Consider the following 14,421-nt stretch of genomic DNA (forward strand, 5'->3'; position numbering starts at 1 on the left):
CCAGATTTTCTCATGTTATTTTCCACTTTTGCCATATGTAGATTTTGGTGGCTGTCTCAAAACCAATTTTACCTATAAGACTTCATAGAATCTGAATTGTATAAGCTAGGCTTAGTGTGCATACCTCCAATGTAAATATCTGAATAAAGATACACATCTATAGTAGGTATGTTTCTACGTGGATTGCTATTTTCTTTTGGCACACAAAACACAATGCTTTCTATGGCAGCATTTCAGTGGTCCTTCTTAAAACAAGGAAAAAAAAAAAAAAGAAAAGAAAACAGCAACTTCCCGGGCTCAGGAAGATGAGCACAAGGTCTCAGTGAACTCCCTCACGCTATTTAATATGAGGGAAGTAATTTAGAATGGGAAAGGGAGCTCAAAGTGCCTTCAACATTTTTTGACAATGGGAAGTTGCAGAACAGTGCAGGTACATTTCTGACTTTGACTCTACTGAGTGTAATCATTTTCCACCTCTGATTTTTTTAGCAGTTGTAGAACGCATTTAGCAATGTCACCAGCAGACAAACATAATATTTGATACTCCATTGTTCTGACCAACCCGGCAAAACCAACCACCCTGCATTTACTTACCTTGAATTTGCTATTTCCACTTTGGTTCTCGCCATGGCAGCTGCCCTTTGGGCGCCTTCAATTGCTCTGTCCACCTTCTCCCTAGTTTTTGTATGTCTTATTGGTATAAGCTGCTTCCTTATCCCACGGACCAGAATATTATTTTTGTATTTTCCCTCTTCTTTGGAGCCGTCAGGAAACACGGTACAGCCATATCCATGCCTCTTGTTATTTGCCCACTCCCCTTCATACTTCATGCCATTGGAGCGCTCGCTAACGCCGAAGCCGTTGCGCTTGTCGTTCTTCCACTCGCCCATGTAGGTTTCCGTGGTGGTGGCGTCCACGTGGTCTTCCACCGGGCAAAAATCACAATCTACATCGCCGAAGCTGATCGTGGAGTTGGCATCGCTGGAACTAATTCTGCTCATGGCCGCGTCACTGCGGACAGAGCTGCGCTTGCTCGAGATGGAAGACTTTGATTCGGACTTGCGGAGTTTCATGCTTCCGAGAAGTGAGCCCCTCCGGAAAAGGCCGCCCTTCTTCTTGCCCGCTAGTTCAGCGTCTGCGTGGAAGTTGAGCACGAAACCACCGCGGGTACCAGCCGGGCTGTCAGCGGCGGCCGCGGCGTCGTGGAGCACGCTGCCGTTGCTCTGCTCGCTGCGCAGCGAGGCCAGCGAGGTGCGCAGCGGCGAGCGTATCACCGTGGCCATGCCGTAGGGCACGCTCTGGCGCACTCCGTAGCCATGCCGCATACCTCCGGCCCACTGGCCCTGGTAGGTACCTTGGAGAGACCGCAAGAAAGCACCGTGAGTCAGCAGCAGAAGCTGCGCAATCACCTGCACCATCCAGCGCACACTGGCGCAGGCCTGCCCAAGGTCAAATCTGACCATTTCCAAGTCAACCCTGGAGGATACTTTGCGTCCACTTGTGAATCCCCGCCCTGTAATTTTGGGGGTAAGGTTTTAATGTCATTGCACAGAATTTTCCAGTAGTCAGATAATTTTTGCTTTTCATTAAAAAATTATGCAAGTATTTCAGAGAAAAACCAGTACTTTCTAATACAAAAAGTGAACACTGGAAAACAACATTCTCCTCTGAAATTAATGCATCAAAAATTCCTCTTAGGAAGAAGACAAGGAAACAGGAGAATATGAAATGAATTCTATTTGTACATTTTATTCTAATATTACTAATTTAGCTGGAAAACTCTAAAAAATGACTTTTAGGTCTATGTCAGTATAACATTCCAAAAAGCACAGAGGCTTAAATCTGAATACTTGGGACACAGTCATCAAATGAACGTCTTAAATTTTCTGCTACATTCAGCATCTCTTTTTTTAGTGTAGAGAAAACTGTTGAATATTCAGGATTATCATTTGAATTTGGGTGAACCTTTTTGAGCTAAGAGTGAATTGACAACCACAATATATATTATAAATACAGTGAACTATTATGAAAAAAAATGAGCAATTTAACATTTTTGTGCTTCTAAGTGAAAAGGTCAAAGCTTTGTGCCATGTCATTTGCCAAATCTCTGCATCCTCTATGGATTTTCCTAGCTGCCACTGCATTGTAAATCACACCACAGACTAGAAGCACCCTGAGGGCAGAATTAGTTCATACCAGAACACAAAATTCTCATGTGTCCTGTGGTCTGTGTTTGTGGACAGAGGGTGTTTGATGACTATGTTGACATTAAAAAGCTATGGTGGCTAAAAGGTATACCCTTTACCCTTGGAGAAACTGATGTAAGGCCAGATGAAATCTTTTACTGTTACCATTTTGGACTTCATCTCAGAGAAAAGGTATATTTGACACTATTACAATGTTGATACCAGATCACTCTGTCAACAAATATTATGCTTTTTCAGGATAATCTGTCATCTAAAGCATTTGTAGTGAATATTTTGCTACTAAATAAATAAAGACATTAAAAAATAACCTGGTACAGGTTTTAAAATAATCTTAGGAGGAAATGAATGTTAAATTAGGGAATTTAGAAGTTTCTTTTCAAAATCAAGGCCATTTCCTTTAATTAAGGGTAAATTTTAATTTACAGTATCCCTCAAAAGAAGCTATCTGGAAAATTTTAAATGTAATTACTTCTGTGTTATTCATAACAATTCACAATGTCATAGAAAACAAATAATGATTAGTCTGTCTTGACCTCTTTCCATTTCTGATTATATAGATCTACCCTGCAGTCACTTTGCATTTTATATTGCCATGTACAGATTTCCACTGCATGGCATATATTCATTTTTAAAATACTGAGCAAAAATGCTAGTGGTTTTATATAACTGTGTTAACAATGGCTGGTTATTTCATTGCACTTAAAAGTTAAAACCATAACGACTCCCAAGTCAACAGTTTTGACCAATTTCAAGACTACCTTCTCTTTTTGTTCATTCTGACGTAGGTTACATAGGCAATAGTAGATATACAATGAAATACTAAGTGGGTCTGGTACTCTAACTGTCATATTCTGGGTAGATGTGAAGTCTTAACCTGACATCTATGAACTTCTGAGGAGGTGGGTGGCCCATAGTTTTCTCCGAAAGATTAACCCAAGAGGATAAGATAGTCATGTAAAACATTTCAGGCTAAGAAGATTCCTACTGAATATTGGCCATCTCCAAATACCGCCATCTCAACAGGAATGGGAATGGAATTCTTAGGAAATTTTGACTTTGATTTTTCCTTTGCCTAGACGGGTAAAATTTAAATTCTAGGATGAAAGTTTCACAATCTGGCTTGAACATACTAAAATAAACCACCTTATTTTTAATATTTTGTTGGTTAAAAGAAAGCTGTAATCATATCCTCCTAACTTTTGTCTAGAGTGACAAGTTAATTTTGCTAGAACAATTTGCAGAGATGTTGTTTGATATCAATAAGTATCTACACTTTTAAAATACAACCATACCATCTTGGTAAATGTTTAACACTGATGGAAAATTAACAGCTAGTTTCCTTAAACTGTTATCTTCAAAAATATGACTAGTACAGTATTTAGAATTTCCAAAAAAGTATGGCTTGAAAATCCAAGCTGTTTAAGGCAACAGCAATAATTAGAAAGTTTAAGTCTCTGCTTAACTGTCAAACAGGGAAGGGGGGACAAGAGCATTGGCCACATTCCTCTCCCATTTTGTTAAATCACAGTATATGAAAGAATTCCTCCACCGAATTGCTAGAAACCAATTTACAGTCAAACTGTTAGCAGTTCATCTGAAATTTAAAATAGGTTTAGTTTAGTCAATGAACCTAGAAAAAAAAAGGGCCTATTTCTTTATGAAGCAGGTGGGTTCCAACTTCTCCCTGCTGCTCAAATAAAGTTCTAATTAGTTCCTCTTGATTCCTAAAATGTAGATGCATATTTCACAAGTATAAAAATTACTTTTACCAGTTTTAAACTGTGTTCATTTGGGAGCTAATTTTTAAGATTTAGTCGTTTTAACTACACAATCTTGTAGTGGAAGGCATCCAGTTTAGGAGTTTCAGTCAAATCTGCACTGCACTATGCCAAACTTCAGTTTATATGCTCCGAATGGGTATGTGCAAGTATGCATCTAGTTAACAAAACATTATGTTTTCCCAGAAATTTTCAATAGTTTTACGGCAAGTGAAAAAACAAAGTACAGATCAGAATTAGCACAAAAAATTCTGGGCACCTAGATTTGGATTTCATGAGTATGAGACTAACGTATTGTTGATATTCAGGGGGTTTCTATTTCAGCAACATATCATACACAAATCACTAATAAAATAAGTGATACTTCTCACATGAAATTACTGCTTCCTTCCTCCTCCAGTTTAATGTCACCACAAAAAAACACGGAATCAGATTTTCCCTGAATCTGATACAGGGTGTACAGGGATGGACATGTGGCGATGGGGAGAGTGGAGACAAAAACAAGCTAACTCCTTAGTGAGAACAGCAGAAAAGAAGCTAATTTTTTAGTAATATTCCTATTTTGGCCAAAACCTTTGTATGAAATAAGTTATAGCAATACACTTGCTTTAGACTCCCCTTTTATGATTGAGGACTTTCTAATGAAATAAAGTTACATATAAGACAGCAGAAAATCCATTAGCACAGAGTAGACATTCAGCCGTGATTTTTAAGGTTTTTCTTCCTAACTGTAGCATATTAGATTTTTTTTGGTAGAAGAAGAAAACCACAGTACCACCTAGCATGATGCCAAGTTTTAAGTTTTTTTTTTTTTTTTTTAAAGTTTATTTTAAAACTGAAGGCAGATTATTCATAAAATCATTCTGGAGACTTATTTGGGCTTCTACGACATGTACACAGACAACCTCTACTGTGCTATATATATTTTGATTACTAGGTATAATGAATACTCTAAACCAAGAGAGTGTGTTTAATGAATAGCATCTTTAAAAGGAGACTATTTTCAACTTTCCAAAACTGAAGAGAACCATCCCTGGCCTTCTTAAAAGATTATAAAACAATGCACACATTTAAAAAAATAAATTTTGCTTTCTACTTTTGAGCATGGAATTTAGTTATACAGTAGAGCTGGGGCCTCCAACAAAATCCAGTCACAAACTAATATATTTATAGCGCTGTCAACCACGTACTTTATGCCCATTCAGAACATTTAAGGGTCCTAATTAACTATTGTGAAACTCGGTATTCAGCCCCACAGAAAAGTATTAGAGAACGTTTTTTTCTTTTAATCCATGAGAACCATACACTTAATTTATACTGTAGGATGAAAAGATGTCCTTTTTAGCAAGTTCTACCATTCTGCCATTTTGCATTTGAAACACGGCCCAAGTGTTCTGACTAAGTGAAGTGTACAAATTGTGTAAGCTTTTATATAAGCAATGGTATAAATGGGGTTGCAGTGGGCTGGAGAAACTTTTAATTACATCCCTTTAATATCCTCCAACTCTGAGCTGCTTAATTCCAAAAAGTGATGTCGCCTCCTACAACCCTTTTCAACTAAATATGATTATGTTTATCGGGAAATGCACTTTGCTAAAGCATAAGCTATTCATGAATATCTTTCTCAGCGTATTACACAAGGAGATTCATCAGGTTTTGACACCTGTTTCAGTAATGTATACTTTTCCTAATAAAAGAGGAACTTCTGTCCTGGTATATACACAATCCCTTTGGCAAAAATTGTTAAATCTTAAAAGAAGGTGATCTTTGTTCACAGCCAGGCATACTGCTTAGGTCATACATAATGCAAATTTCTGTTTCAGTATTGCCATTCTCAGGAGTAAAGTAGCTGCTAACTTAGCAGCATAGGAACACACCTGCCAATTGTATTTTTTTCAATGTAGACTTCATTGCCCATTTCTAAAATATCTTGCTAGTAATTTGTCCAAGATCTCCAGGTCAGCAAAGACTGCTACTCTTTTAAGACCAATATTTTAAGGAATGGAATGAAAACTAGGAACTCTCACACTCTGAACTCCACCTGCATCAGGTGGCCTTTCTGCTCCCATAACTCGGACGTTTCCAAATGCACCCCCAAATAAGGTACAATTCCCCAACATCCTAGTTACGGGGTTCTGGCTTCTATCTTTAGGCTACTAGAGGACCAGGAGCGAAATACGATTCCACGTGAAACCAATCCGGGGAGCGGTCAGCACGGACCTCCAGCCTCACCCGCTCAGGGTGTTCGCTCTAACTTCACGGGAGTGGCGATTTCAAACCCAGCCGGGAGAGGGAGGGATCAGGAACGTAATGTGACGGGCTCAAGTGACAGCGTCCTCTCTCCAGTCCAACCCTCCCGGGCGGCGCGCCCTCCCGGTGGCAGCGCAGCGCTGGCGCCGGCCAGGTACATTCACGCCTAGCTCCCCTGAGTGTGGACACACGGTCCGCTGGTCCGCTCCAAGAACGGGGTCAGATCCAGCCCTGGCGCCCCAGTCCGGCCCCAGCGCCGCCTCTGGGAAGGGCGGGCGCGGGCGGGAGGCGCCCCCAGGTGTTTTGGCGGGTTTCCGGACACGTGCACCCGGCGTCCTCCCCACTTCCCCACAGCGAGGGCAGAGCCCACCGCACCAGCTCGCGGAGGAGCCGAGCCGCCCGCCACGCCGCTCACCTCCGTCCCCGTAGGTCTCCACGCCGTACCCGTCTTGCAGCCCGTTACTCCAGGTACCCTCGTAGCGAGCGGGGGTGCACAGGCTCTGCCGGACCCCGTAGCGCCCCTTGAAACCATGTGACCACTCCCCCCGGTACATCCACTTGCCCTTCGTCTCCACCCCCAGCCCGTGCCGCTTGCCCTGCGCCCAGTAGCCCTGGTAGGTATTGCCGCTGGGCCAGGTGTAGCCTCCGACAACCTCGAAGCCGTGCGACCAGGAGCCCGAGTACTCGCCCTGGCCTTTGGGCCCCGTGCAGATGCCATGCCCGTGCGCCTTGCCCTCCTCCCAGCCGCCGCAGTAGGTGCCGCCATCGTCGAAGTCGAACCTTCCGCCCGTCATTCGGGGGGCAGCCCCGGCGCGCTCCCCGCAGGGGCACGGACGCGGGCAGTGCTGGGCACGGCAGGGTGTAGCTCGGGGGTGGGGGCCCGGCGGGCGAGCTCACGACAGCGCCCTGGGCAGCTCGCGCCGCCGCTCGGCTCCAGTCCGACGCCGCCCCCGTCCTCCCTCCTCTTTTGCCGCCGCCACCGCCGCCTTCCTCCTCCTCCTCCTCCTCCTTCGCCGCCGCCGCCCCGGCCAGCGCCGCGCGCGAGAGGACAGCCCAGGCTGCCGAGCGGACCTTCAGCTGCTCCCGCCCGCCCACGTGAGCCGGGCGCCGCCCCGCGCCCGCCCCTCGTCCCCTCCCCGGGCGCCGAGGCCCGGCCCCGCGGCGCTCCCGCCCCACCGGGCCCTGCCCCCAGCCCCGGGAGCGGCCGCTTCCCCGGCGGGCGGGCGCGCGCGGGGACCGGCTGGCGCTCATGTGTTCTCGCAGTGGGATGCCGGTGGGAGGGCGAGTGTACCCGGGGACGCACGAGAATCCCTGCCTGGAGATGAAGGCGCGGCTGCCTGTGTGGGGGCTGCTCGCGGGCGCTGGAGCCTCCGGTGTTTGTGTTTGGGGTTTTTCAATGTGATTAAGCTCCTGTGAGTGCGGCCACGTGTGTGTTGAGGGAAAACTCATTGTGTGCGTGTTTGTCTGCATGGGGTTTGTAGTTGCATTGTTTTCAGCGTTCCAACTTGTGTACTGTTGCATTTGTCATGCTCAGCTGTCATCGTGAATTGATATCTCCTAGATATATGTATGCATGTGATGTAAATCTGCGGCAGCCTAGATATAATTGTGCAGTGTTCTTTTACACCTACCCGTTTCAAAGCACACGTGTTTGCATTTATTTAATGAAGACACTGAGGGTGAGCAGTACAGTTTGAAAAAGCACAGAATATATTGGTTAGTTTTTTATTAATAGTGGTGAAGAGGATTTTTTAATCGGCCTTTGAAGCGGTACAGGATATTCCTTTTACATTAGAGCCTGCTCCCTCTCCTGTCTCGTTTATGCTTCTTAACAACCTTAGAGATTCTTGAGTTTGGAGCTGTGTGCCCAACAGGTAGACGGCTCGGTCTGTGTATATTGTATAAGTGTCTGGAATGCACACCTCTCCAGTGGTATCCACTGTTTGAGAAAGTAAACAAGTTTGCAAGGAGGAATATGGTAAGTAAAACACTGCTCTAAACTTGCAAAGAAACTGTGACCTACAAAACCAGGGACAGATGTCAGCTGATCTACTTTCTAGCTACAACACTGCTTTGTCGAATTCACTTTAGACAACTCTTCTAAACTTTTAAACCTCGATTTCACCATCTTCCGAATGGGAATGACAAGATTTGCTTTTCTTTCTATGTTAGGTAATAACTGAGTATATTGTGGCTTCAGTGCTAAACCAAAAATTAGAGATTTGGTAATAGGCAAGTTGAATCAGCATTGTCTCTGGTGAGAAAAAGCATTATTCTTCACTTCACCCTCAAAATACCCATGGGAGACACTTCTCCCGCGTTCACAGCCTAGGGTCTCAGGTTGGCCTCTCAAGGAAACTGATTTGAAGTGTATTCCTGTTATTTCTTAGACTGAGAGGCCTTTGGATGACTATGTGAGCATCAGAAGCTGCCAAATGTTCTCTCACTAAGTATTTGATAATCAGATATAGATATAAGGACAGGTGTCAGGAAGACAGCCTGGGAAAAAGTAGACTAAACTGCACAGAAAAGGAACTCCAATTAACCTTGATTGCCTCTCTCTAAGGATGAGAGCCGACTTTTCCTGCTTATCTGGCTGAAAAACTGAAAGAAAAATCTCAGTTTATGCGGAACCAAATCACCAAAGAGAATTAGAAGCCCTCATCCATGGCACTGCCGGCAGAGTTGCCAGGAATAGTGCTTACCCTAGTGGCCTGAAATAATTATGCATCTCTCGAAGCATCTTGTCCTGGACTGGGGATTGATTTAGGCCGCTGGGAAGATGAGGGCCAGGGCTTTGCGGCTGAGCCATAATTCCACTTCCCTGTTAGGGGTTACACCAGAATCAGGAGCTAATGTAGAAAGATGTGTTCCCATATATTTTGAGGTTCTGTATAATATGAGAAAAGGTGTGGTTGGTCAAGTCAATATTTTGAATGGGGGAGTCTCTTTCTAAACTAGATTTCGTCACAGAGTAGTCTTTGTCCCTTAACCTCTTTTTGTTGTTGGACCCACCCGGTGTGTCAGGACCCATATATGTTCTTTAAGGGGATAAATTTGGGAAACCTTTATGTATTTATTTATTACTCTTTCTAATTAGTTGTCATGTAAATGAGGGATTTTCTGGAACATACAGCATGAAATAAGTTTCCAGCTTCTGTAATGGATATCTAGTCCATTTGTGGTGTGAGGTACACATACATCTGGTTTGAATATGGAGATTTGGGGAGGAAAAAAGACATGGCCATTTATTGCTTACTTTTCCTGTGGCTATCCCTAATAGATGCCTTGCGAAAAACCTTAATTAAAAGTGAGACTTTACCACCAGATAGCTATGATTAAATTTTAACAAATCTTAATCCTAGCCTAGCTCTGATGTTGACTTTCTTTATGAAAGAAAGTTAGTATTTTTGATAAATTACTAAACAATTTTTGGCAAATGACCATATAGGCCATGCTTCCATTTACCAGCTGCCATCACAATGGAATGTTTCCCCAGTCACGAAGACGTATGTGTTCATGTAAGTGTTCAGGGTCAATAGTAATGGTTGGAGAAGACTGGGAGAGAGAACTAGGAAGAGGAAGAGGTGCTGAGAGTGATGGGGTAGCAGATAGTAGACAGTGGAATAATGTTGCAGTTTAATAGTCAGGGTTAATGTCCTTATTTTCCCTCTCCCTCTGAACCTTTGCCCTGGATAAGGGGGAGTTGAATTTAGCTTTAAGAAGGGATTAGTAAGAAGAGAATGTGAATGTTGGTTTGACAGGTGGAGTGGGAGAGGCCATGAAAATCCAGGGGCCAGCAACTACCCTAGCAGTTTGTTTTCCTCCATGTTGAAAACCCAGTTACTATATAGTTCCATTCTAAAAAATTTTATAACATATTGTAAGCTATTTTGAGTGTGACTATGACCAATTAACAACATATTAGTAAGGATGTTTTGCTGGGATTTAATGATGTCTTTTAAAAAATGAAGGTGCATTAAAAAATTTATTGGTGACTTCATTTTATTTACATATTAGATTAATTATTGGTTGGATGAGGTGACTCTTGCCTGTAATCCCAGCACTTTGGGAGGCTGAGGCAGGAGGATCATTTAAGCCCAAGAGTTTGAGACCAGCCTGGGCAAAATAGGAAGACCCCCATCTCTAAATAAGAAAAAAAAGAAAGAAAGAAAGAAAAAAGACTGATTATTGAGAGTTGTTAATAGAAACTTTACAAATGACTAAAAGCTAATCTGTATGTGTTTATCGTCTAAAGACCATGATTCAAAGTGTGTAGAAAAGCACATACAATTAAAATCACTTGATAGATAAGTCAAAAAGTATTAACATCTTGATTTATAAAATCAAATAATCAAAATTTGACTATTTGCAATATAGCATTCACAAACATTCAAGAAATTTGTCCATGATAAATATAAAAATTAAGAAATATGGTGAGAAACTTTGCAGGCAGCGTGAAATCAGAAGAGGAAGAGAATTCCAAGATTAATGGTCTTCAAATCTTTTATGGTAACTACTGTGTGACAGATACCATACTAAGCTTTTCTTTACAGGTATGAATTCACTTAAATCTCATAATTGTAGATGATTTGTACTAGTCATACAACCATTTTACAGAAGGAGAAAATAAAGTTTAGCTTATTCATATGCCCAGAATTATTCAAGGTAGAAATGATTGAGGAAGGATTCAAACCCAGGTCTGTGTGACTTTAGAGGAGGTTCTTTATTCCTGTCCTTAATTGGAGAGAGGAAGAGAACACATTGAGAGCTTTCAAATGCTCAGCAGAGAACAAAAAGGTGTAGTAAAGATGACTTTTCTTTCTTATTTTTTTAGATTAGCTGCCTGGGTTAATGATAATGTTGCTGTCTAGACTTTTATTTTTTTTTTTAAAGGAGGAAGGACAGTAAATTACGGGGGCTGGGGAAGATATATTTATTTAGGAGAGAATGGTCCAGAAGTATACCCCAGAGATGATCAGTAGGCAATTAGATAGGAGAGGTCAAAAATTAAAAATAAGTGGATAAGTAAATAATGCCCGTTTTTCTCCTACCTCTGACAGCCGTTGTTCAGTAACACCCCCTTTTGAGACTTACACTATTCACTCAGGCCTCGGACATAGCCTGGACCTTACTTTGATCCAGCAAGTAAGGTCTGGTAAGGCCAACTCTCTGGAATTTGAGAGTAAAGGTCCAGCTGAAAATTGTAAACTGGGATTTTATAATTCCACTCTGACAGCATTCCCTCATTGCCACTGTCACTGAATACACCATTGGTTCTCATCAAAGTCCTCCATGCTACATAGCAAAACTTTTCCCAGGCAACTTCCAGATGTTTATCGCCATCTTGGAGCCCATCTCCATCCCAGCTTTCTCCTGCTGAGCAGAGGACACTGTCTTCTGTCTTACAGAGGAAGAAGGAGCTAGGAACACTTGCACCTTTCCTCTCTTCAAAAACTTTACATAGGTTCCCATTTTCTTCCTCTTCCCATTCACCTGCCTCCAAGAGGAAAAGATATCCTTTTTCCTCCCCAGGTTCTGGGTCAGTTCCTTCTCTCTCTCTCTCGAGATGGAGTCTCACTCTGTCCCCCAGGCTGGAGTGGAGTGGTGCAATCTTGGCTCACCATAACCTCCGCTGCCTCCTGGGTTCAAGCAATTCTCCTGCCTCAGTCTCCCAAGTAGCTGGAACTACAGGTGTGTGCCACCACACCTGGCTAATTTTTGTATTTTTAGTAGAGACGGGGTTTCACCATGTTGGCCAGGCTGATCTCGAACTCCTGACCTCAAGCAATCCACACGTCTTGGCCTCCTAACCTTCTTTCTTTTAAATATGCTTTAATTTGTTCTCTTTCAGCCAAAAAACGAGCTCTTGTGTTTTCTGTATTAAAACAGTCCTAATTTGCTGGTCTGTCATCTCCTTAAGTCTTCTATGTCTATACTTGAAACTGCGGATCTTGAAAGAGTGTATTCTGGTCTTTACGTCCCCGCCTCTGATTTATGTACTACTTGATTTGGATTCTGTTCTCACTGGTCTAGTGAAGCTTGTCTAGCCATTGGGGACCTTCTGTTTGACAGATATGATGGCATCTCTTCAGTTCCTATCCTGCTAGTGGCAACAATGAATTTGATACTTGTGAGCACTCATCTCCTTGGCTTCGATGATGCCCATATCTCATGCTTCTCCTCTCCATCTTTATCTCCCACCACTTCAGCTTTGTCATTCCCTGTGTGTTTTTCTTCTTATCCCTTTCTAGTCTCCTTAACTTTAGGTTATCTGTTGTATTCCAACTATTAGCCTCATGGTAGCAGCATTTTGTATAGTTGCTGGATACTTGTTGGCTTGTCTTGTATAACTAGGCAATCCTGCCCTAGAAGCCAAGAGTCTGATTTAGAAATAGTCTAATTCTGCTCTAAAAACACCAGCTGAGCCTATTTAACTCTCAAGGGCAATGCTTTGGTTTCTTCTCCTGATGTGTCTCTTGTGGCCCTCTGCCTCCTCTTCCTAATGGGGAAAGCTCCACATAGACGTGGACACCATCCGTGTCCAATGATGAGACTCACAGAGGGTTTCAGGAAAGTTCTAACAATAAAAAAGGTAACCTCAGATGAAAGGGAGAATTGAAAGAGTGGTAACTTGAAGACAGAGTGGATTGCAGGTCTGCATTAGAGATGTAGTGCCTGAACCAAACCACAAAATATGTATTTATATGTATGTATATGTGTGCTTATGTTTATTCATCATATATATGCATACATGATTACTATCAGGTTTGGAGACATAGAGAAGTAAGGCTCAGCCTTTGCACTTAAGGATATAAAATATTTCTAAAGAGACATGAGATGAAAAAGAAAAATAATAAACATACAAGGGCGATAACTACAAGTAGCCAATAAGTGCCAAGTATCATAAGAGTTAAGAGGACAGAGTGATTTAATGGACTGCTATGGTTGAAACAATTTTGGGTAGTCAGTGGCACGTTGTTTATGGATATAGTAAAGGCATACCCTTCCAGATATTTATAATGCAATGATCTTCTTGAATTAAGAGGCACCCTACCAAGGGAAGGAATGAAGGGAAGGAAGGTTTACCACTCTTTCAAGTCTGTCTTTCAATCTGTGATTGTAAGAACAGAAGAGACTTCCTGAAAAAGAAGTCCCAGGAATCTGAGGAGACGTGGTGATGAGTTCATCTCTCATCCTACATTTAAAATCACAATGCTTTGTTCTGAAACTATGGCTGAAAGGCAACTCGGTATTTGAAATTGCACGACTTGGAGATAGCAAGGGAATATAAAAGCATTTTGAAGAGAGTCAGTATTGAGATGTTGTTAAAAGTTGTAAAAATTGATGAGATAACCTTTTCATAAAGCAGTTGCATAAAGAAAGGAGGTACACAATATTGTTGAAAGCAAAGGAGTAAGTAGCTACTAAATGACTCATAGCTGAAGGAAAGAAAAAAGAAATCAATTATTAGGCAGTAAAAGAAATGTAAATTATAATCGAGGAGTGAATGGTTCCAAGAGTTTGGGAATGGGATTTGAAACAATAGGCAATGATAGAAGAGGCTTTCCTCTAACTGAATGACAAGGGGGGATGTGGTATCTTTGCCAACCGTTGCAGTACCAATCTGCATATCAGCTCAGCATGCACACCTCAAAGGCCTTGTAGGATTCTTCAGATACTGATTGCATTCCAAATAAAGCTTAAATGCCTCTTCCTTTCCTTCATCACACTCTAGCATTTTTGTCATCTCTTGCATTTTACATCATTTTCACGTGGCAAGCACTTTTTAAAGCTTACAGAGACATCAGAACACCCAAAGAGTGGCCGTGGAGGCTCACTGCTCAGATCTCCCTTCAAGAGAACCTACAGTTTGGAGGGTACTTGGCAAACAGACTCCAGCTGCCACAACTTCACATCTCCTATGGGTTTTGCATCAAGGCCACTGCCCCTGACAGCCCCTCCAAGTTAAGGGCAAATTGATGTGTCTTGCATCCTCTACTGCAAAAAGGAAGCAGAACACCCGGTAGGCCTACTCTTTGGTTCTGGAAGCAACACATACACACTTAGACAGTACTTCAGCTTATGTGCTAGATGACACAGAGGGGAGGCCACCAGCTTTGAGAGGGCTCAGAGCAGGAAGGGGTTTTGCCAGAGGGCCAGGTTGAGATGCAAGCAGCCCTGCC

The 14,421-nt window shown here is 42.6% G+C and overlaps 2 protein-coding genes across 8 annotated transcripts in view; one reads left to right on the plus strand and one right to left on the minus strand.

Annotated features, from left to right (window-relative positions):
• The window catches only part of JPH1 (junctophilin 1), an 80,221-nt gene extending 72,939 nt beyond the window's left edge, over positions 1-7,282 (minus strand). For 3 of the 6 annotated variants that reach the window (XM_009213227.4, XM_009213226.4, XM_009213225.4), the window contains exons 1-2: positions 6,651-7,190; positions 595-1,354 (exon numbers count right to left, since the gene is read on the minus strand). In XM_009213227.4, coding sequence (XP_009211491.1) covers positions 595-1,354; positions 6,651-7,029 — 1,139 coding nt within the window. In that variant the 5' untranslated portion in view covers positions 7,030-7,190. Of the gene's footprint in view, positions 1-594; positions 1,355-6,650 lie in introns of all 6 variants that reach the window. The other 3 variants (XM_009213223.4, XM_003902876.5, XM_009213224.4) reach the window with 2 other exon arrangements.
• A 232-nt stretch (positions 7,283-7,514) lies between these two features.
• GDAP1 (ganglioside induced differentiation associated protein 1) overlaps positions 7,515-14,421 on the plus strand; it is a 45,071-nt gene continuing 38,164 nt past the window's right edge. The window contains exon 1 of one of the 2 annotated variants that reach the window (XM_031669639.1): positions 7,515-7,647. The gene's annotated coding sequence lies outside the window, so the exon portion shown is untranslated. Of the gene's footprint in view, positions 7,648-8,191; positions 8,214-14,421 lie in introns of those variants that run through there. The other variant, XM_031669641.1, reaches the window with a different exon arrangement.

The sequence above is a fragment of the Papio anubis genome, chromosome 8 (assembly GCF_008728515.1).
Source record: "Papio anubis isolate 15944 chromosome 8, Panubis1.0, whole genome shotgun sequence".
Taxonomy (NCBI): Eukaryota; Metazoa; Chordata; class Mammalia; order Primates; family Cercopithecidae; genus Papio; species Papio anubis.